Source organism: Solanum dulcamara, chromosome 8, assembly GCF_947179165.1.
Source record: "Solanum dulcamara chromosome 8, daSolDulc1.2, whole genome shotgun sequence".
Taxonomy (NCBI): domain Eukaryota; kingdom Viridiplantae; phylum Streptophyta; class Magnoliopsida; order Solanales; family Solanaceae; genus Solanum; species Solanum dulcamara.
In genome coordinates this window covers 78,368,817-78,393,486 of record NC_077244.1, presented here as the reverse complement: position 1 = coordinate 78,393,486, position 24,670 = coordinate 78,368,817, and the positions used below count along the sequence as shown (strand labels likewise).

At 34.2% G+C, this 24,670-nt stretch overlaps 3 protein-coding genes across 7 annotated transcripts; 2 read left to right on the top strand and 1 right to left on the bottom strand.

Annotated features, from left to right (window-relative positions):
• Nucleotides 1–1,817: 1,817 nt before the first annotated feature.
• Nucleotides 1,818–3,281, bottom strand: LOC129898848 (photosystem I reaction center subunit IV A, chloroplastic). Its single transcript, XM_055973550.1, has 3 exons — nt 2,922–3,281; nt 2,126–2,191; nt 1,818–2,032 (listed from the first exon to the last, which is right to left on the bottom strand). The coding sequence occupies exons 1-3, from the start codon at nt 3,183–3,185 to the stop codon at nt 1,931–1,933; spliced, it is 432 nt and encodes a 143-aa protein (XP_055829525.1). The 5' UTR covers nt 3,186–3,281; the 3' UTR covers nt 1,818–1,930.
• A 1,298-nt stretch (nt 3,282–4,579) lies between these two features.
• On the top strand, nt 4,580–10,856 carry LOC129899717 (uncharacterized). The gene is made up of 8 exons (XM_055974750.1): nt 4,580–4,875; nt 7,019–7,129; nt 7,265–7,396; nt 7,534–7,656; nt 7,756–7,863; nt 8,604–8,706; nt 8,780–8,837; nt 8,918–10,856. The coding sequence occupies exons 1-8, from the start codon at nt 4,770–4,772 to the stop codon at nt 10,088–10,090; spliced, it is 1,914 nt and encodes a 637-aa protein (XP_055830725.1). The 5' UTR covers nt 4,580–4,769; the 3' UTR covers nt 10,091–10,856.
• A 7,705-nt stretch (nt 10,857–18,561) lies between these two features.
• LOC129898914 (uncharacterized) lies at nt 18,562–24,147 on the top strand. Of its 5 annotated transcripts, XM_055973628.1 has the most exons (7): nt 18,562–18,908; nt 19,897–20,037; nt 20,510–20,580; nt 20,686–21,997; nt 22,199–22,521; nt 22,894–23,047; nt 23,165–24,147. In XM_055973628.1, the coding sequence occupies exons 2-7, from the start codon at nt 19,905–19,907 to the stop codon at nt 23,884–23,886; spliced, it is 2,715 nt and encodes a 904-aa protein (XP_055829603.1). In that variant the 5' UTR covers nt 18,562–18,908; nt 19,897–19,904; the 3' UTR covers nt 23,887–24,147. The 5 variants fall into 5 exon arrangements, with proteins under 5 accessions (XP_055829603.1, XP_055829602.1, XP_055829601.1 ...); XM_055973627.1 differs by having other exon boundaries at nt 20,686–22,488; nt 22,897–23,047; XM_055973626.1 differs by having other exon boundaries at nt 20,686–22,488.
• The last annotated feature ends 523 nt before the right edge of the window (nt 24,148–24,670 follow it).

Here is a 24,670-nt window from a genome sequence, read left to right as displayed (position 1 = left end):
TTTCCATGAGACAAATCTTGTAAAGATCCATCATGCGTACTGAAGTTGATTGATTGAATTTTGTTCACAGTAAAATTACTTATTAGACATTGGACCTGAGCAGAGATGTGTACAAATGTATCATGCATGCTGAAGTTGATTGATTGAATTTGTTTGCGGTGAACTGACTTATTAAACATTGGACCAGACCCAAGATGCATATAAATTCTGTCATTGGCCTTTTCCAGTAAGAGGGATCATATCAATTCAATAATTACAGTTTGAATAAAAGAGAAGATTGCAAAAGCTACTAAACTTATTAAGAAGACTCAATCCGAAGCTGGCATGGTTTTACTTTTGTGTTGCATAAGACATTCCTTGGGACATCCTGAAGATTCTAGCCTTCTTTTGTCGACTACTTGATCTTGGGACTGGGAGGACTGACTTCTTTGTTTGCTGCTGGTGGAATTGCTGTACCACTGATGCTATTTTCCTTATGTTCCTTGCTGCAATCACAATGAAGATACGGAAACTGAAGCATATCCAGAGAGGTGTGGATGGCTTTTTGTTTCATTCCAAACGAACAACGTTAGTTTTTGTTGTGTCCCGAATGGAATCAAGCTGCTACCAGAACAGGTTCAAGTTGAACTTATCTTGGTTCGCCTGAAAAGATCAGGTGTAGATTACCATGCACGTACCTGTACAGAGGTTGAATGTCCTTCTGTTTTAAAGCTCGCTAAGAAAACAGTGCTTTAAATGTGAATTACAGACCCCATCCCTCTCAAGAAGAGTACCAAAAAAAAGAAGATTCTTTCAGCAAAGGGATTTGAAGGAATCAAATACCTTCTATCTTCAAGTTTGTAGTGTCCGTAAAACAAAATTGGAAGAGTTTAAGCACTTATTTTTGGGTATGGACCCCGTAAACAAGGAAGTCCACGAGCCTCAACGCTATGAGTATGGTCATTCCTCTTCGTCAGGGTGTATTGCTTTGTCGATAGGTGTATCTATTGTGAATGTTATTCCTTGTCGTATTCACCTAACCTTGTGTATCTATGCCTGATTTGTCGTTGTTTCAATTAATCTCCCTCCTTTCTCGTGCAACAACCCTATGTTGCAAGCAGGTATGGTGTATCTGTTTTTAATTAGTCAGCCTTAGCGATTACCTCTAGCTGGAGGTCGAGCCTTGCAAGCATTCATTTCTCCTTTCTGTAATGAATTGATAGTCAAGATCGACAATGTGACTGTTTTGAATTCAGTTAGAACTTTCTCTTCTGGAGTCTAGCAGTCCGATCATGATAGCTCGTTCTCGAGCCTTGATCCCTTGTTATAGTGATGTTCAATAACAAATAAATCTGCTAAGCAAGGATTTATATAGTTTCTGGTATTTCCTGCTTCAAGTTTGAAAAAGAGCAAGATAATGGATAGAAGCACTCTAATGTGAATGTGGTCAGCAATAGCTTCAAATTGACTAGCTATTCATTTGTGGACAATTCAGGGTATGCTGTCTATATTATATACTCTCTTGGGGTGTAGCATTTTCTTGGACCCTGCCTAAACGTGGGATGCTTCATTCACCGAGCTGCCCTCTTTTATATCTTCATGGAAGAGTTTGAATATTGAGTTAGTTTGAAGCCATAATGTCAACTCGAATTCTACCCTCCCCAAATTTCACTTAGAGGATTTCACTGAGTATGTTGTTGTTAATTTTTGTTTCGATCATTCATAGCTCTTTTCATTATGAAATGTTCGATTATCTTAGCAATGTGGATCACTTACAAATTTTGGATTCGTCACCTCATGATATTAGAAAGAATAGAGTTTGAGCAATGCCACAAAACTATAATAAGACACTCATTCACATTCAAAGCCAGTATATAACTAGAGAATAAACATGAAAACCAAAAGGGCCTTGCATTCTACAAATAATATAACTAATTCCAATTTGACTGTTTCACACTTCTTCAATTTCATCCAATGCATAGTTGTTGGTCGAAATATTAGCATAATTCACTTTGTTAAATCGTACCACAACTGGATAACGAGTTTTTGGATCCTGAAACATTAACAACAAAATGGAAATCATTAAAAGTTAAACATCATTAATAAATTCTAATTAGACATACATTATGTATAATTATTTTTTTACCTGATCAACAGCTACAACTGAACCAGTGCCCTTGTACCAGTAAGATTCCTTCCTAAGAACTCTCACCTGTCAAATATTATATCAGTGATATATTTAAATGTTTTTCATGAAAAATATATTTTTCTTCGTATCAAACATGATTTCAAACGAGTCAATCGATGCAAAATATAATGATATTCACCCCATATGACGTCTATAGAATAACAATTTACGTTTTGAAAGTTATATGACTATTGACTACTCTATGTAATAGAATCTCTTTCTATCTGATGTCGCTCCATTTAAATTCATCTCAAATTAATGTTATTTTTTTTTAAAAAAATAACAGTAAAAAATCTCTATATTTTTCCTTCTATATAACTATTAAGTATTAACATGACTAAAAGACTTGTAGGATAAGATCTAAAATAAACGCACTAACATGACAAACAATTTCTCTCTATTTATAATTCAATACAAAATTCAATAGGATCTCTTTAGCTATATAATGATGTGTATTTATCTGCATAATAAGGTATATATTGAGCAATTATATTAAACGCAGTTAAAGTCCCAAAACTAATATTTATATTCACTATATGACTTATTTTCCTTTTTAATTAGTCTAAAAAAATGACACATTCTATATTTAATAATGATTTAACTTTAAAATGTCAATTTCATCCTTAATGAAATAATTTATTGACACATAAATATCTATAATTTCTTTTAAAACACAAATTTCAAAAGTTTTTCTTTCTTTAGTAAATTAAAAAAAACAAACAAATAACTCAACTGTCTAAATAAATGGACTTACCTTGGATCCCCTCTTGGGTCCAATTGGAGGTGGCTTAGCAGCTTTGGTTTCAACAGCTGGTTCAGCAGTAGCGGCGGATGCGGATGCGGCTGGTGGGGCATCCTCTTCCGCGGTCGCCATTACGACGAGTCTAGGGGTGGTGGTGGTGATCTTGTTAGAAGAAAAAAACAACATATTGCTACGAGAAGTTGTGATGTTGGAGGCAACATTAGGAGTTGCCACCAAAAAACTTGATGCAGCAGAAGCCATGTTAATACTTGCCATATGCTTTAATTTTCTTTACTTTTTTTCTAAGAATTTTGGGGGTGTTTGATGATTTGATGAAGAAAAAGGCAAAAATACAACAGAGTAGAAAACAGAGTTAAGGGGGGATATCTTTTTCATGGACGACGAGTGAAGTTGTGGCGTGCAGCTTTGCTCCAACCATTAGGAAGATGCCACGTAGTTACCATATCTCCTTCTTTTGGATAGTGTCATCACTTCTCTTTTGTCTTTTAGTATTACTTTTTGTTCTCCATATATTTTTGTACTTTTTTGGGGGGAATATTTTACAAGTTAATGTCCTAATAATTTTGGGTGATTCTTAATGATAATAATGTATTTAATGTAGTTCAATAAGTAGAGTTTAAAGAAGATGAAATATACATGAATTTTATGGATAGAAAAGGCATTTTCGTTAAATTTTGACTCAAGAAAAAGGTTTTAGAAAACATGTGTTGAGAAAAAAAAAAGTAAACAAGTTAAAGATGAAAATATAAATATTGGTAGAAATCAATATAAAAGAAATAACACTAACAAATAAGATAATGGTAGAAATAATATTAATAGTACTGGTGGGAATGAGTAAGAGCAGGTAAAATGTTCTAAACTAGAACCATGCCCTAACAGAAAGAAAATGTCGACTTCTACTAATTTTCTATTCCAATTCTCGATCTTCATACTTTCGTATTTAAATGTTTTGGGTAATTGTCAATTGGTCTATTAATGTTAAAAACTAATTTCCAAATTTACTAATGCATTATCATTAATGGAAATATTCTCCTATAATTTATAGTAGGTTAGCAAAATACCCATATAAGTTTGTTTTGACCTACAAGCAATAAATTAGGGAAGGTCGTTTGCATAAAGTATTCAACCAGTGTGTGACCTTTGTGGAAAAAATTAATGTCGTTAAAAGAATATCTTCAAATCTACAAGTTTTTCATATTATTATATATTATGCATACTTCGAAAAATTGAACAAGACATTAACTTTTAGGGTTTATAACACATTTGATCCATCGGTTATTGATTTTCTTTTTTTAATCTTAGCACAGGTAATTTATAATTAAACACATTTAACCGTCAATTAATTGAAATATGCACTTTAATCCATTTACTAGTGAGTATTAATGTGTTATGATAAGTAATTATTTTCCGTTTCACTGCTTAATTATTCATATGTTATGAATATATTACACGGATCTAAATCAAATTTAGCCAATAATTAAGGAACCAAAAAGTGGCACTGTCTCTAACTTTTAAACTATGTATTGAAACACATATTCAAAATCAATAATTCATTATTGATAAATTCATAACTGTTTTCAGTTCAATTTATCGATTTCAATTCAATTTTAAACCGTGATTCCACTTTCTTTTCATTTTGGAAAGCAATAATTGGGCCTGAATAAATATGCTCAAAGTCCAATCCACAAGCACAACCGCGCAAATTGAAACGCTTTGGCGCCAAAATTCTTTCTCGTCGTCTTCATAAATCAAAGGAGTTCAAATTCGAAAAGCTTCGTTCGATCACTGCACTCAGGTTACCCGAAATTCTACTTTCAGAAGGTCATTCACCACAACGTAATGAGACGAAGATTCAAATCCGCTGTTAATCAACCACCACAAGCCCTAAATTCTTTTGCTGAAGGCGTCACTCAACATCAACGCCTCAATGAGGATGCCCGATTTGGTACAGACAATTACTTTGGAACGTAATCTCTTTCATTTACGGCTGATCGATCTGCCAGTTTTTATTTTGAATCTCATAGATTATGTTTCTCGTTTTGGTTCTTCTAGACTTCTACAATATTTTCAGCTACAGGTTTATAATATGTTGATCCAAATTATAAATATTGGCATGATTGATTGAAAAATCGTATGCGTATGGTTTCCTAATGCAGTAGAAATTTGGGCGAATGAACCTGTTGCCTTAAATCAACACAATATATATAATTTAGAACTTCTCCAAACTATATTTATACTAAATTCCGAAGTAATTGCCACAAAAAAAAAACTGTGACAAGTCTTCTGGTGTTCTGTATTCACCGACTTGAAATTACTTTCAAACTTAATTTTTCATTTCTGGCTGATCGATCTGCCAGTTTTTTTTTGAATCTCATAGACTATGTTTTTCGTTTTGGTTCATCAACCATTTATTTTCCAGCTATCGGTTTGTAATATGTTGATCCACGTTATACATATTGGCGTGATTGATTGTGAAACGGTATGCTTATGGTCTGCTATTGCAGCAGAAATTTGGGCTAATGAACCTGTTGCCTTAAATCGAACACGATAAATATAATTTAGAACTTCTCCAAACTATATATTTATACTAAATCGGAGCTTAACTTTTTCATTTCTGGCCAATCTGTCTGCCAGTTTTTTGAATCTCATAGACTATGTTTTTCGTTTTAGTTCTTCTTACGATTTGTTTCCCAGCTATCAGTTCATAATATGGCGATCCACCTTATAAATATTGGCGTGATTGATTGTGAAATGGTATGCGTATGTTCTGGTACTGCAGAAATGTGGGTGAATGAACCTGTTGCCTTTGAATCGAACAATATAAATATAATTTAGAACTTCTCCAAACTATATATATATATATATATATATATATTCTACGTAGGAACTTTTTGTCGCAAAAAATAGTGAGAAGTCTTCTGGTGTTCTGCATTGAATTGCAATAGTAATGACTTACAAGAGGCGGGTTATTTTGGATTTAGTTACTTCTTGGGTATTTCCAATCATAAAATAGCTTATACATATTGAACAAATGACTTTGGATGAGTCATACTGAAAATTTTCAATATCACCTGTTTAACTCAAGGCTACTTCAGACGATCATAGTCCAACCACGTATGAAGGTCTTAGATTCTACCTTTTCCTTATTTGTGCTGTATTTTGCTTGCATTTTCATAATTGATAGGCTTCTTATCAGCTGCAAAATGTTAAGCGGAACCTATCGACATGCTAAGAATGTAAATGATTTGAGATCCTTGGCTCATTTCAGCACCATTATCCCCTTTTCAGGATTGTGTGTCTTTATTTTGGATGAATTGGTCATAGTTGTTGCTCAACAATGGCATGATATGTATATGTCAGATTGTATGTATAGCTTCACTATTTGTTGGATTTTATTTGTTTCATTTTTTCTGTCATTTGCTTGAGTATGATATCTTATTAAATGCAACAATAATAACAACTATGCCTCAATTTCAAGCAAGTTGGAGTCCGTGTAGCTCCATTTAAGCTTTCGTATCTTACTCTTTATAGCAGTAAAAATGAGTCTTGAAGCTCATTTCATTCACAAGCATTCTAAGAACAAGTAGTTTATGCCAAACCAGATGAATAGTGAATAAAATTGATTTGTAGGTGATTAAAATAAAATTTCTCTGATTAACCTCAAATGATTAGAGTCTGATGTGAGCAAAGGACGTGTTATAAAACCTTTTCCATATTCATGAAGTCTCTTGTTTGCCATTTTTTACGTTGATGTGTTTCGTGTCGATGGCATTTTACTAGCAGTAAAGATGGTATGAACCTGAATCATTTGAGATCCTGGCAAGTATCTGTACTCAGCAACCACATGAATTTTGCTTTTGTACTAAATGGAGAGAGCTAGATCTGCCACGGATATATCATTAATTCATATCTTTATATAAGATATTGTATGGCTTTGTCCGTTTCTTGCATCTTGATTTGATTTGTTTGGCCTTTTTTCCTATGTCTCATTTATTATCGTGTTAACAATTTTGTGCTTCATATTTGACCTGTATCCATCCTTTGTCCCCCCTGCTATAGATAACATTTGTATTCTTTTTTACTGTTAGATGTGATCAAGGCGAAAAAGGTCACATCCCCAGATAGCGAAGCAGATCCTCTTCCAAATGCTGGAAGAGTTGCATTATCCAAAAAATATCGGACAGCTCACAACCCCAATTGTACGATTGGTATTTCCTTGAGTACTCCCTTTTTTTATTACCTATGTCCTAATCAGTTTATTATTACAGAAGATGTTAACTACTTCATCTATATACCTCTAAATTCTATAAGAAATAATAGTATTGTTAGTACAGCTGATACGCCCAAAACTTCAGAGTATGCTTTCTTCAAGAAGTTGAAAAAGAACATTGGCCATAGCAATTCAGATCTTCTCCATAGAGGGAGTAATCTATCAAAGATCACTCCACCTAGTAATTGTATCTCAGGTGGGTTGCATTTTGATTTCTAACTAGTAAACTTTCTGGTGGTTCAGCAAAAGCGTTAAGCAAATTTCAACTTGCTTTATTTTATTTAGAAACCACCTTTTATTTGAAGGATTTAACTAATTATGCCTAATATGCAGACATAACGAGCACATACAACGTGCTGAAGTGCCCAAATAAGGACGTTAAAATCCCAATTCAAGTAGAAAAGGACCATCACACCAATGAATGTCAGTCCTTTTTACCTGTTGATGGTGTTATTGGTAGGAAGCATATTATACCGTGTACAAGCAATGTAAGCATCTTGACTCTGTTTGGTCAATTATTAATTTTGATGATCTTCGTGGTACACCAAAATGCAGGCATATCCAAGGAGGCAAAACTTAAGTCGTTTTCACTCCCAACTGCAGGGACTCCTGTATATTCAAATTTGCGGCTGTCATCCCTTGCAGGTCCATCAAATAATTCAGGTTATATTCAATTCTCTCTGAAACAATGATTCTTCCTTTAAGATACTGAATGCATAATTGGGCTATCATTCCTCACCTCTTCCTTTCCATGGATATATATTGCCTTGTGAGATGGATATGGGAAGAACTAGAATGTCTGCTTCATTAGTGAGCATTTATATTTATCCAAGAAAAGAAGGAAAACAAAGCACTAGGGAACTATGTTGCTCCTCTCCAAAAATGATGTCGCACACGTGTCGGATCCTCCAAAAATACTACTTTTGGAGGATCCAACACACACCTTGTGACATTTTTTAAGAGTCCTGGCAACATAGCTAGGGAATGATATTACTGGATCCTTCACACTAAGACAGAAGCTTGCTGTTATTCTTTCTCAACGTAATCTTTAAGTTGTTTGAGCTATATTAAGGTCAATCTCCCACGTGTTTCCTTATTTTAGCACTCTTATGGCCATAGTTTTTGTCACACTAGCAATATCTCCAGAGGAGGCTTTTTAACCATGATGAAACAAGAATGAGAACCTTGTTTGTTTGAATATGTGCTCCATTGTGTAAGATGGGGAATCATATCTGTATCTTGTTTTGTCTGTGTTCTGTTGTTATGTTAGCTGACTGGTTTTATTAAACTCAGTCAACTGGTTATGGTGCTTGCTTTTTAGCAGTCACAGGGCATATGATTAGATTTAGATGTAAACACAAACATTTGTTCAGTGACATTTACGTCTTCCTTATCATTCATAGGGAGCCAGTACTCTGGTAATGGGATTTTTGCAGCAAAGAGGCAGAAACTTTGTCAGCGGACAAATAAACTGTTTCTTGATGTTGAAAAACTCAATTCTGAAAGGTCATCTAGATTAACGTTTTCAGTTGCTTTTGTATATTGATAAGTTCCATCTTAAGTTGACTTAGGTTTCCAGGTTTGATTTGGTTTCTGCACTTCTCAGGCGGCTGTTTCCTGGAAGGAAGGAGGATGAAGTATGATCTCTTAGCTTTTTCAGCAACTATATAAGTTAAGTTCTTTTCTTTTTCTTGACTTCTGTTACTTGAAATTTCAGGATTTCTGGGATTCACAGGTCAGAAAAAGGGAAATTGCAAGTACAAGCTCACTTGCATATGCTAAGACAGATCATGCAAAGACACAACCTCTTTTAAGGCACATAGAAGATGTTACAGCACCAGAATATAGGACGAGTCAGAGTGATTGCTGTCCCAGTAATTTCTTTGGTAGGCCAAAAGAGAGAGTTCCCCCAGAGTTGCACTATGAATATGCAGATAAAAGTCAAATTGCAAGTAACAAAATAACTATAAGTTTGTGGGATCAGAGTGATTCATTGCCTTCATTATGCTTTGATTGTCATGGTCTTGCTGATCAATTGCTACCTGATAGACTTTATACTGCAAATATGCCTGTAAGTAGAGGAGCGCAAGACTTATTCTTAGATTGGGATTTCAATGAGGAGAAAAATGATCCTGTATTAGCCATCACTACAATCAGAGGGAATAAATTGTGTTCACCAATAGCCACCTCACGGCACATTGATTACCAGCAGAGTACAGAAAAGAAGCTTGATGCGCTGGCATTGTGTTCATCATCTTTATTCACAAACTCTGGATATTCTGATGTGCTGCCATATTTTTGTTCAACAAGCTGTCAGCAGAAACTCTTTCCAACTGACGTCTGCTCCAAGGATTTTGGAACGATTCTTGAACATGAGGAATATGCAGTTGCAAGAGTGGACCGGATTGATCTACCCTTGCTATGTAACTCAGAGGAGCAAGATCTTCTGGGAGATCGTAATCCTGAGAATCCATTTGAAAGCGGCAATTCTATCGTCCCGTATCTAAGTCATCATGAGAAGAATCATTGTGATTCTGATGGCCTCTTGCCAATGGCCTTGGATACTTTTGGCTGGAAGTTCTTGTCAGCAACCAGTTCCCCGTTGCAGATAGGTTTATCTACTTATCATGCTTTAAGACTGCCTCATATAGAATATTCAATTGGTCCAACACAAGAGGAGATCAAAAACAGCTTGTATGGTGTAAACCCAAGAGAAATTGCTCCTCAATCAGTTGATCATGCTCTCAACTCTGACATCTGGTTCTCTTGCAACTCTGAAGTATTTTGTGACAAAGCAAGTGGCAGATCACTATTACTTGATAATGCAAGCTGGATTACATCTGTTGAAGAAATTTCCCCTGATCATTCTGATGAATGGACATGGAGCTGAAGATTCTCATATATTTCAGCGCGTCCTGTAATCATATTAAATAATCATATGACGGAATAGCAGGATTGCCCCCTATCCCACTAAAGGTATGTTCTTTCTCCATGATTATTCTTCGTGTGGACCTGTTGGACTTTTGTTGTGCTTGAGATTCAGGACCATGTAAATACATATAGTTCAAAACCAAATATACTTTCTTCTTTTTTCCAACAGAATGGAATTCCACCTTGGAAAACATTGTTAATTTCGGGATGTTTCTTGCACTAGCACGACATTAGTCTACTCTGTGCAAGTTACCATTTTCTGGAAACATTCAGTGCCAGATACACAGTGCTTAACGGTAACAAATGACTTGCCTGGCTTGGAACGTAATTCCCCAAATTAAGGTCTGTTGCTGGGCCTGTGGTAGTAAATTGTTTTTTTGAGGTTGCAAATAGGAAAACTTAGTAGTTCTGGTATTTTGCTTCCTATGTTTCATTCACTAAGTAAACAAATGTAGGTATCATCTATACATTCAGCCCCAGGATTTCGGTCTAGAGATAAAAATGCAATGCATGATGTGTATCAAGAAGCACATCACGGGTTTCAAACCCGCCACAGACAAAAGCTGGTATTTTAGTGGAGATGGATAGAGGGGCAGGTCCATTATCCATCAAGTCTTTTATCCTGCAATACTAGACCTCGGGGATTTCTCCATTACTTAAAAAAGGTATCTAATATATATATATAGTATTTACGATGGCACTTTCTGAACAACATTGCTCCAAGACCCCACAGTTTTCTTTTACCATAGAATGTGACACTGCATACCCTGTTTAACTAGGAAAAGGCAAGGACAGCGAAAGCTACAAGTAATTATATCCAAATTTAGAGAGTTGGCAATTTTTCATAACAGTACATCTTGTTTGTATGAGGAAACTGTTAGGAGCCTTCGAATTAGGTTCTATACCATTTCATACAATTAGTTGTACTCTTTCAGTTCTCAAAACCATTTTTGTCTTTGCTTGAACTCTTATTCCTGATACCCGTAGTGGGATACTTGTATCTAGCAATAGAATAGTCAAGTATTTTGAATTCTCATGCCAGGGTGTTGAAAGTTATGAATAGTATTATCCAATTTGGAGGTTTCTAATGATAAACGTATATAGGGAGATGATTAGAAGCCTTCCAATTTTGTTTGGGTTTCCCACCCAGCATCAGGTACCTGCTTTGTAGCCTAACATATCCGGATTTGTGCCATAAAGTTCCATTTTGAGGGTAGGGTGCTCCCTATCAAACACGACTTCATGCCCCGAGTTTGAACTCGAGACCTCTCGTTAAACCTTCCAATTTGATTATACAACACTTCATGAATTAGTGCAACCTTTCAGTTTTCAGAACACCTTTTGTCTTTGCTTGAAATTCTTGTTGCCGACTCCTTATGGGGTACTAGCTTGTATATAGCAAAAGAATAGTTAAGTGTGTGATATTATCTTCTAGTGTGCTTTCTGTGTGACCTAGTGGTCAGTAAAGTGTGTTGGGAACTCTAAGGTCTTCTCTTTGGCCGGACGGCTTGTTGCAACCTTTGCATTTCCTGCTTAGATCCCAAGTCTCCAAGTGGGCCCTCTTGGCCACCCACAACCTTGGCTTTCTAGAGAATTCCGCTCTTGTGTCATAGGATAGCCAACTCTATTATCAAAGAAATAAGGAAAGGGGCGACAATTTGTCACTAGATATCCGGAGGTGTGGAAAGAGCAGCTGTGAGATAAGTTCAAATTTTAACGAGGCAAAAATACTAGGTAATTTCTTTCCATTTGTGATTTTTGTCGATCGAAACCTTGGTGAATAGAGTGACTCGGTACCTATGCTGGTGGGAGGTAACAAATATTTCATAGAATTAATCGATATGCATACAAACTGACTTGAGCATCATGATTATAAAAAATGGTTAGAAGCCTTCCAATTTGATTATACACCTTTCAGTTCTCAAAATCCTTTGTCTTTGCTCCAAATTCTTGTTCCTGACTCCTAGTGGGGGGTTACTAATATAGAGCAATAGAGTAGTCAAGTGTGTGAATATTGTCTTGCAGTGTGCTTTTTGTTCATTTTCCTTCTCAAAAGCTGGAGATCTATAGTGAAATGTCAATTACTACAAGGAATATAGAATAAGCATAGAAAAAAAAAGATGTGTAGAGACAAAAAAGATGTGTAAGAACATCTGTCGAATCTTACAGTGGTCCCCTTTTACCATATCTGTCAATCTCATTTGTCGAACTTATCAGCTCTTATTAATTTTGGTTCGTGGCATCTAAAGAATCTTTCTCAAAATGTCTCTTATCACTGTTCCTAAACATTTCTTTAGTCAGTATTAATCCTAATCCTATTGGCTCGTTTAAAGCATACCTTTTTACGTACTATTCTTAACAATTTTTATTCAGTTTCTAGCAGTGCATCAAAAGGTGTTTTTAGCTTTGCCATTTTTTGAGCTTAAAATAATGCTTTTTAAAAAATTTAGGCATGTCCTTTGTGTGTATTTCATCCTTCGAGAAAGAAAGCCATGCTGAACTTCAATGTAAGTATTCTTTTAATTACATGACTTTCTTTCACTGGAGGTTAGTAAAAAGCAACTCATGAGAACTGTTAAAAATAGCACATTGAAATCTTTTCAGGGAGATCATTTTCTCCATATAAGTTCATCAATCATCTATCATACTATCGTGTTTCAACTAAAGTTGCAATTTTTGAACAAGGTGCAATCAAATTGGCTTTGGTCAATTACTTTTGCAATTCAAATAAGATTCAGCCCATTGCTTTTTTTCTTAAAAAAAGTTTCCTCTACGTCAGCTTGCCTTTTGTCTCGTGGCTTCACTGTGTTAGGGGTTTGTGAAGGAAAGATGCTACTGTGGAATTGATCTCACGTATATTAATGAAAGCCCATTTCGGGTTGATTCGATTCCCCCGCTTGCTCAGAAAATGAGTTGCGTAGCGGTTACCTTGTGTGGAAGACTCTCACTAATTCTTGATTTTTTAAATTTAATTTAGCACGTCCTTTTATCAGGTGATCAATTACTTTCATAATCGTATGATACTCCCGTGAGTGTTTTATTTGGTCATTATACTCACCTCTAATATTCTTCCCACTTGGATATATATAGCATCAAGATCCTTGTGCCCGTTGGCTCCTTTTGCTGTTTGATTATCTATGTTAATTAGTTCTTCAATAAGAAGGTGTACTAACTCTTGCCAATCTTGACCAAAAGGCTATAAAATGGACCAAAAAGCTCATTCTTTTTGGGAAAATTTCATATATGACAAACCTTTTAAGTATAATTACTCCATATGAGTATAATTTCTCTAATTACTTATAATGACAAACATATGTTTGCCATTAGATAAACGTTGTAGCGAATTATACAAATGTTATACCCAATAATTATTTATATACTGAAATATACAAACACTGCAAATTATACAAATGTTGTACACGAATTGTATAGCAAAATATACAAACGTTATACAAAAATTGCGAATTGTATAGCGAATTATACAAACGATATTGTATAGCAAATTATACAAATGTAGTATACGAATTGTATAACGAAATATACAAATGAATTATAGTAAATCTCAACAAAATATGCCCATGAATGGTAATAAAATGAAATTATACAAATGAATTATAGCAAATCTCGTGTAATTTTTCCTTATTTTTTAATAGGAAATCAGGAAGGTGACATTTGCTGCATCAGCTAATAGCATTCTATTTAGGAGTATCTAACGCCATTTGTTGTATGCAGATTAATAGGAAATACTACTAATTGTTAATTTTCATTTGGAAAAAGTCACGGCAAATCCGTGAGAAAGGGACAGTTTCTTTATTAGATAGACGTACATCTTCTATGGCCTTAATTTTCCACAAAATATGAGAAAATTTTAATATAGAATTAGAAGACTAATGCTGAAAATATAGGCAAACTATTACTTAATAGCTTGTACAACTTAGCTAGAAAAGGCATTAATGCAATCGTTTTCTCTTGCACGTGTGTTCAATAGTAGGCACTCAACTACCTAAGGTAAAATAAAGTCATAATATGACTATATATATAGGAGTCGCACCTTTTAATAAAAAAATTAACTTTATCATTATATACATAAATTAATTTGCACAACCGAATTATGAGTAAACACTGCCCTTAGAAGATAAAAAACAGTTGATTTGAATCAATTAGTCGAACAAACAAAAACTATAATTTGCATCAAGCTAGTGTAGATAAATTTTCTCGACCTAAAAATATTTATAGGTTTAAATCACTTAAAGAGGAATAGCTATATCTAATCGGAATTGATTGGTAACTTAGTTAAATGATAAGTATTAATATGTTATAATTTATTAAGGGGTAAATTATATTAACGGAATAAAATTATTTATATTGCCAATTTATAAAACTTGAATGGAAAAAAAATAAAAAATTAAATAATATATTATTATATCTCATTGGCAACACTCCACACCTTATCATAGACAAAACATGCGCGATGGTGGTACGAATTAAAAAAAAATGAAAGGCAAAAGTCAGCTAAGTGGAGCTAAGAAATCAATCTTCATTATTATAGTATATGATAACGCACTAATTATACTTCAATAGGATTTATATTATATGATTATATCCGTACCGGGTTGAACATATAACTGATAGCCTAAACAAGGAGCCAATTTAGCTCATTAGGCATATATTTGTAGTATTATACTTCAATAGGATTTATAATTAGTGCGTTATGATTTGGCATGTTGGATAAACATAAATAGTTATAGGATAAAGATTAGTATTGTCTTATTTTGTATTTAACTATTAATTCTGATATAAATTATATTAGTATTACTAATTAATAGGACTAATTATTCCTATCAAAGGGTGGAATATAATGATAGTATCGAAATTAGTTATTTCGAGATAACACAATGAAAATGACAAAAATATTTATAAGTCTGCCTCTCGAATCTCTTTTTCTATTAAATTGAGTTGAATGTACTTTCATAAACAAACAACTTTTTTAAAAAATAATTATGCAATACATGTTATTTTTAATATAACAAATCAAACAATTAATAAAAATAATATCAAAATAATTAATCCAACATAACTTATCTTAATATTATCAATTTCAACATAAAAAACTTTCATATAACTAACATCCATCCAGTATAACTTATCTTTAAACCAAACAACTCCAAAAAAGTTTAAGACATTCCATGTGTGATAGTCAAAGCAATAATTATGTGTAGACTCAGACATTATTTTACATGGATTAATGGTGCAATGGCCAATGGGTGAATTTTTTTCTTTTTACATTATTGATAATCCAGTCAAGTCATACGTGTACCTTAAATTTTCGTCATGATCAAACGTCAAGATATGAACTTTTAGAGTTACTTGATGAGTTAATGATAACAAAAGTTGAGAGATATTTATATTTAAATTTAAAAGTACATAAACAAACAAAAATAATTCCTAATTTTCTCGTTTAATTAGTGTTACTTATCGACTCATTGAATAATAATATTGGGATATAATAAATTATAATAATATATTTTTTTAATACTACACAATAGCCTATCGAAGCTTATAACCAAAGATAATTCTAAATTTTATTTTATATAAATTTTAGCTAGTTTGAATGCCATGTAATGTTCTTTTAATTATTTGTTATGTCTTTTTTATTCATGCATATCAATTTTTCCCCCTTATTCTTCATATGTGATAATTAAATCGATAATATTTCAAAAATAATTTATTATCTTTACGAGGTAAAAGTAAGATTTGCATACACTCATTCTCCTCAAATTCATATTAGAGAGTTTTACTGAATGTATTTTTGTTGTTATTATATATATTCTTGTTAGAAATCAATATATAATTAATATGTATAATATACACAAACAATAATTATAAATTATTATGATTAGACGAATGAAATTTTTATAACCGACAGACTAAAAATATTAAGATATGTTATTATGGAGAGTGACTTGGTAATATCTTGGTAAGGAAGTGTCAATGGTTGGAGAAGGGACCCTTTTGTTATATGTGGTCATAAGTCCCTCTTTGATATTTATAGCCAATTATATGGTCTTGATTTATCTGGACCAACAAGTAAAGCTACCATCATTTGGAAATTAGCCTAAAATCCACTTTATTTGGTTGATTTTTTTTTGGGAAAAAAGTGTCTTTTTCTCTTTAATTGGTAGAATAATAATGCTTGAAAAAAGCTGTCATGAATTGTTAATATTAGATTTTGCAATCGAGTTGTCAAAGTCAAAGGACGAATGAGCCAAAAGCTTCATTATGGAGCTAATCATAAGAAAACTACTTTATTATATGCATTCCAGTATTTTATAGGGCTAGTATTCGGTTCGATATTTTTAAAATTCGAATTCGATAATTCGGTAATCAGTAATTCAAAATATATATATCAAATATCAAACTTTCAAACTTCGATTCGATAAATCGGTAATCGGTAAATCAAACTTCGGTTCGATACGGTATTCGGTAATACCATATTTTTTTAATGGTTAATGTACAATAAAAATTTATCCGCATTTAATATTTACATTAACCTAAAGAATACATATCTTAACTTACATTTTTATTACTACACCATAATTAAGTAATATATGCATTTTAATTTAGCGAATATTGAAACCAAAATTGCTCTAAAGCCATATTTTACGGAGGAGAAATGATACATCGTAAACAAAGAGAAAATAATTTATGAATAAATACAAAATAAAAAAATATTACCATGTAATAAAAATAATGAAAAAGAGTGAAAACAAAAATCTCTAATATATAACACATAATTTTTATACATATGTTTTTCTTTGTATTATCCAAAAACTCTACATCACTGCACTAATTATTAATTAGTTCCTTCAAAGATATGAAAGAATTGGAATCTTTCGTTTTCAATGTAACTATCAAATAGTTTATGTAGATAACTGACGTGGTGAATCATGCAAAGTGAAATTAGAATTCTTAACCAATTGCATAAATTTGAAATTAGAATTCTTAATTTTTGCATGTACATGAATTTAACTTTTAGCAGTTATCCATAATGTACTTGTTTGAAAATGTGCATATAATATGCTGTAAACGTGGAAAAGTTGAAATGAAAATGGTAAAAAAAAAATGAAAAAATGGGATAGTTTCCTCTTACTAAACTCTTATCTTTTTGGTAATTTTTTTTCTTTTTTTTTTCTAAATTTTTTGTATTAATAAAAAAAAGGTTGATATTCAGTATTTCCCTTCCCCGGATCCTGCGCATAGCGGGAGCTTTAGTGCACCGGGCTGCCCTTTATTCAGTATTTCCTGAATACCGAAATTAAAATATCAAATTTTATATTTCAGTATCGAATACTGAACCAAATTATCGAATACCGAAATAGCCGATTCGGTTCAATAATTCAATTTTTGATATTTTATTTCCAGCCCTGATATATTTTACTATTTTATAATTGTACTACAACTATTGATCCCTCACCTTTGCATCGGAGATCTTTTTGTTCTTTTGTGTTAAAGATTCTCTTTGATTGCGAGCCGGATAAGATATATATTATTTATATATTAATTTTCATATAATTTATATAATATTTGATAAATAGATAAGAAATTAAGTTATTTATGTATAAAATTAATAAAATATAAAATTGATAATTTAGAACCCCGCATAACTCATATATGTATAAATTATAAAAAAATATATATATTATTTTATAAAGAATAGAAAATAAAATAACTAATAGTTTAATACATGTATAACTAATACATAAATAACTAATACCTGCATAAAATAATAATACATAGATTCATTCATATATAATTTATGTATACTAATTTAATATATGCATAATTTATAGTCGCTCACCCAATAAATTATTAGCCTGTAAATATTTTTTGGCTGTGCAACTTCTCCCAGAAAAAAAAAACAGTATACAAAGAAGAAAAAAAAATAAATCTTCAATAATTTTATGAGTTTTCATTTTTAGAAAGTTTTAATTGTCATATTAGTAGTATAAAATTAGACTTTAATTTAAAGCTTCTAAAATGAGAAAATAAATGTGGAAGTTATCTCATAATCATGCATACTCCTAATTATTTCAATGCATTTAATTGATGGATTCACTTGCCTGAAATCTAAATGTTGATGTTAGTAGCAAATTGGTCATAACATTAAATTCATAAAATGATCAACTTGATAATGCAATTAAGTTTAAATTAGAAATTCAACAACCCTTCGACGGTGCACCTGTTAATACTTGCTATGATTAGAAGCATTATGGCTGGCTCTATACAAGCCGCGTTTTATGTGGGGCAATTTTGATGAAATAATTAAGAAGTGGGGTCGAAATACAATTATCCCAAACCATAAGGATCTTTTCTTGTCAGGTCAATTTATTGTATTTACTAAAGAGGTATACCTTTTTTCATTTTGTGTTCTTATTAATCCACAAACTTTTCACTTCACTTCCTCTCTCTCTACTCCTTCTATCAACGTGATCGGTGTGAACACATGAAGGCTCTCCGGCGAGTTTCCCACCGGAATGTTAATTTTCAGTTTCCGACGACTTCTTTCTGTGAAATGACCGGTAGCTTACACACCAGACGTTTATCTATGTCCACATTTTGAGATTTTCTAAGTTATTTTTCACTTACTGTGTGAACCTTGCGGCGGTGGCATTGTCAAGTGGTCCTGCATTTTGTTGATTGAAGTTTTTTAGCAGAAGTGGCAGTGTTTTAATTTCAGTTGCCATTTTTATACTCTCTTCCGATCTTGCTTTTCTAAGGTAATTCGAATCAGATCTCTTTGTTTTTTCTCTTTCTCGTAATTTTGTTTCTCTTTATATTTTTCTTCCGTATTTTAGCTTTTCAAGGTTTTGTTGTTTATACCTGCCATTTTCTGTCCGTATCTTTTCTTTAGGGTTCACTGCTTGTAATTACTCTGATTGATTTGTTAGTTATTTTCGTCAAAAAAAAAATCCTTTTTTTACTGAATTTGTTCTGGTTTTTGCTTGACTGGTTGATCTGAAGTTTCATATGGATTTTTGTGTATTTTCTAGCTGTATAATCTAGGTATAAACAGTGTAATGTATGCAACAAATTGTTGAATAGGCTAATCTTTTGTGTCATTGGTTTATCTTGGTCAATTCATTGAATTCCATCTATTAAAAGGAAAAATTATATATTTCATAATCGATAGAAATACAGCAATAAGGCCATTGCAGTATCATAAAGGAGTAGTTCCCCACCCGGGAGCTATTTTTCCATATTCCTATTTAATGGTTTTAATTATTCTACCTCCTCAGTTTGCTATGAAGCTGTTGTTTGAGAAAATGCATCTTTTGTAGCTTCACATATCGGGATCCTTGGCATGAATATCTGAAATATGAAGATCTATGTCTCCTTTTAGAGGTTGCAGAATGAGGAGGCGAATTGTCTGATATTGATTTTCTCTATGATTTTACAGTTATAGTTTGTAGATAACATCTTTATTAAATCTTATTACTTATCTCTTTTGGGTTTTCTGCATGACACCTGTAAGCTTGTTCTTTAATTTGATTCTCTCCTAATTTGTTCTGAGTACCTGTTACGCATGGGTTCAATGTTGTATGGTTGTATTATGTTTGCCGACTTGAACACCTGCTTATTTATTTGGCATATGGAAAATTAAAAGTATTTCGGATTTGATTCTCTACTCTTTGGATATTAATGTTTCATGAGACAAGGATTGATGCAGCACACTGTGGATTTACATGGTTAATTTGTGTCTCTCAGGTGGTGAGATGAATGGGTTTCAGAATGGCAAAAATTGCAATCTTGATAAACCTTTTCCAGGATGCTTGGGACGAATGGTGAACCTTTTCGATTTAAATTCTGGGGTGGCAGGAAACAAGCTTCTTACAGATAAACCACATGGTGATAATGAACTTCTTTGCTTCTTTTTTTCTTCTAGTGTTTGTTTCATCTTTGAATTTTGAATATTTTATGGAGAACCACATAAACAAAACACTCTGGGTTAATGAAAGTTTTGTAGGTAAAAAACATCCCCATTGTCCTTTGTCTTCTTTTTTCTTTTTGTGATAAGGAGTGGCTGTTACAACATTTTTGTGGAGTTGATTCTTCAAACTTGGGAACGATGCATAAATAGTATTGTTTGCTGAAGACTAGTCGCCTACCAAGTTCAAAAAAGATATTTTGGATGTATGGGTTAGCTGTGTATGAAATATGGAGCTTTGTTCATTTTGCATAAACCAAAGAGCTACTTCAAGAACCGTTGGATCTAGTTTGGATTCATATGGATGATGTTTGAGTATTTGGTTCTATTGTTTTTTGACTCCTCTAACCGTGAAATTGAATCTTTGTGTTGACTTGGTCCATCTTACTGCAGGCTCTCTTTCGAGGAGCCAATCGGATGTTGTCAGGATGTTTCCTTCTGGGGATCAAATAGAGCAAAAAATGGTATATCTTTAGACTATCTCTAGATGATATTAATAAAGGAAGCAAGATGAGCTGGTTTTTGCAGAATTTGGCTTCAATACTAATACTCAGATATGGTGCGTGCAGATTGTTTCAGATTTGAAGAGAAACAGTTCAAACGGGAAATCAAATGGAACACCAATGAAGATGCTTATAGCCCAAGAAATGTCCAAGGAAATAGACTCTAGTCAGAATCCACCTAGTGTTGTTGCCAAGTTGATGGGCCTTGATGCTTTTCCAACTCGGAGATCTGTTTCAGCTACACAGAGTCATTTTGGTGGTCATTCTCGATGTCATACTGATTCCTCTTTCAGTTATTGCAAGCATGAAAACGGATCCTTGATGGAAGAAATGCATCAGGAATTTCATCAGTGTCCAGAACAGAATGAATATAAAGATGTATATGAAGTTTGGCAACAACCCACGAAGATAAACTGTGTGAGAAGCAAATCTCCCCAAAAGGCAAGACACGACGAAACGAGTATTGACAAGAAGGTAGCTTTTGTTCGTCAGAAGTTCATTGAAGCTAAATGCTTATCTATAGATGGAAATCTTCGCCAGTCTAAGGAATTCCAAGAAGCATTGGACGTTTTAAGTTCCAACACAGATCTATTTCTCAAGTTTCTGCAAGAACCCAATCCAATGTTTTCGCAGCAGTTACAAAAGTTGAAATCCGTACCTCCTCCTCCTGAGACAAAACGAATAACTGTTCTTAGACCAGCAAAGATGGTGGATAATAGTAGATTTGGTGAATCAGGAAACAAAAATGAAAAAGAGATAAAGAGAGCCACCCAGGTGGATCAGGGAAACAGGGTAGATGAAGTCCATTGTACGACTTCCCCTCCTGCACCAGGGTGGAATATTGATGAAAATCTCGCTCAGCCGACAAGGATAGTGGTGTTGAAACCAAGCCTTAGCAAGACGCACAACTGCAGGGCTGCAAGTTCTCCACCTTCATCATCACCAAGAGTATCAGAAGCTGAAATGAAGTATGTAAACATAGAGGATAATGAAGCTCAGGATTCAGGAGAAGTGGCCATATCACAGAAGATGCGTGAAAACCTTGGTGGACACAGAAGGGATGAAACCTTGTTTTCTTCTATGTCTTCCAATGGCTACATTGGTGATGAAAGTTCATTTAACAAGTCTGAAAATGAGTATGTTGCAGGAAATCTCAGTGATTCAGAAGTCATATCACCAGTTTCTAGGCACTCCTGGGATTACATTAATGGATTTGTTGAGCCTTATTCCTGCTCCTCCTTGAGCCGTGCATTTTATTCCCCGGAATCTTCAGTTTCTAGAGAAGCCAAGAAGCGACTCTCGGAGAGATGGGCAATGGTGGCATCTAATGGAAGTTTTCCAGAACAAAGACATCTGCGAAGAAGGTCCAGTACATTAGGTGAGATGCTTGCTCTTTCTGACACAAAGAATGCTGGGGGAATGGAGCATGAGATTAGCAAAGAAGAGCCCGGAACTTCAAATTTCAACTTGATGTGTAATTCCAGTTGTGATGAAGGCATTGATGAGTCACCAAGGAACCTCTTGAGGTCTAAATCTGTTCCTGTATCTTCGACTGAATTCGGTACGCTGTTGAATGCAGATGTTCAAGGTCCTGAGACAGGAAAACCCAACCTTCCTGAAGAGTCAACAAAGCCAAGAAGCACAAAATTGTCACTGAAAAATCTGCTGTTCTCAAGGAACAAAAAACCAAGCAAAGACGGCGGAAGCCATCTGCAATCCAACAATGAAGTGCAGTCTGGCGTTAAGTCTTCACATTGTCCTGCAAAAGTTGATCCGGGGCGTGAGTTCTCATCAGCCGATCTTCACAAATCACCAGGCAAACTAGTTTCCCAGAATTTGTTTGGGGAGCAAGGCATAATTTCTCCTGAGGTATACTTACCTCTTTCAAGAAACTCTTTCCAGGTGATTCCTTAGTGTGTTTTTATGGGACAAATTAGGAGAAATCAGATTGGTTCCATTTTCTTGTTCATTTAATTTGATGGTTACCGAAACAAAAATCAGTTCATTTCCACTTTTTGGTTCTTCTGTTTGATGGTTAATCATCTGTGTTCTCCGGAAAGAAGGCAATAGGAGTTCTCTTAACTTTTTATTCATCTCCTTGTAATCACTTGCATGCATACCTTCTTCTTTTTCTCTTTTGTGATTTCTGTTAAAGAGGTGGTGTAAATATAAGGGACTATCTATCGCACCAACTGTAATAGGATTTATGTATGACTATTTCACAAATTGACTGCTTACAAAGAAATTCAAAGCTCATTTATGTTGTACTTTTAGCAGGTTGGCCTATTTATATCAAAACCTCTGCCGTTGGAAAACCAGTGTGAGAGCCTGGACAAACCAAGTCCAATATCTGTTTTGGATACAACATTTGAAGAGGATGATCATCCAGCATGTATATCCTCTGGCAGGACGAAGCCAGATTTTCATGGTAAATCATGTAACTAGTAACACCTAAATCTCTATTTTTCACTATTGTTTTTGATATATTTGTTATCTGTGTAACTTCTAGTTTGACCTTTTCTTTTGTTTGGATCAAATTTAACAGGTGGTGAGTTGTCTCTTGACCATATAAGGTGCAATCTGATTGACAAATCACCTCCAATCGGATCAATTGCTCGTACTCTGTCATGGAACGATTCCTGCGTAGATACGGCCAGTTCAGTTCCTTTAAGACCATCCTTATCCACTTGGCGGACAGAGGAAGAAGAAAAATGGTTCTCTTTTGTTCAAACATTATTAACGGTGGCTGGCCTTGATGAAGTGCAATCTGATGCATTCTTATTGATGTGGCATTCACCTGAAAGCCCTTTGGATCCATCTCTAAGAGAAAAATATGTTGATCTGTACGAGAAGAATACACTACACGAGGCCAGGCGAAGACAAAGGAGATCAACCCGAAAACTTGTGTTTGATTGTGTAAATGCAGCACTGATGGAAATAGCAGGATATGGGCCAGACACTTGCCAAAGAGCCATACCTCATAGTGGGGTCAGTAATAATCTCCCAGAAGGAGCTAAATTGATATTGGTGGACCAGGTGTGGACCCGAATGAAGGAATGGTTTTCTAGTGAGGTGAAATGTCTCTCTGGTGATGATGAGGACGGAAACAGCCTGGTGGTGGATGGAATGGTGTGGAAGGAGGTTGTGGGGAAGGGTTGGCTTCAATATTTGAGATTAGAGTTAGACAATGTAGGAACGGAAATTGAAAGGGAGTTGCTGGCAGAGCTTGTGCATGAATCCGTCATTGAATTGACAGGTAGAGTGTAATAAGGCTTTTTTTCCACTTAATTTTTGTATCCCCTTTGGTATTCTTGTCTCAAATTATATTATCTCCTGAATTATTGTGTTTGCCGACAATGCTGCAAACATTGTTTATATTGCAAATCTGTAATGTTTTACATCTGGAATTCTTTTGCATTGTATGCTTAGGCTCTGGTCTAGTTGTCATTTGTACAGTCCAACTATGTAAGCTGAGTGCCGACACAAATGCAGTTTCTAACACTTGACAATTCACCTTAGCTTTTGTTATGGATTAGTCTCCCTTTTTTGCTTTACAGCCATCGACAATATAAACTCCACAACCACAAGTCACGATGCATTTTAGAAACAAGGAGTTGTTTGGATGGTAAACACTAAACACTCTTCACTTAAGATTGTGAGTTCGAGTCATCAAGAAGGTAAAAAGATGGGAGCTCTTGGGGGGAGGGGTACAAAAAAACAAAAACAAAAAAAAGATGCATTTTCAGAGTGTGGCTTAATAGTCAATGATAGGAATGAAAACTTAGAAATATCAGAGTTCAAATCTCATCAAAGACTAAATAGTCGAGGTGTCAGGTGTGTCTAAGCCCCCGTAAGATATGTTCTCTTCTTCTCCTCTCCCCCACCCCTATAACAGTACACCTAGTGTAAACTTACCCCTACTTTGAGAGTTAAGAGAAGTTGTTTTCAATAGATGATGCGAAGAAGCCATGGGGAAAAGAGCTTACGAGAGTACATGCTACTACTATTGGTATGAAAGGAGAAACTAGGCAACACACTACCGTCTACAAAT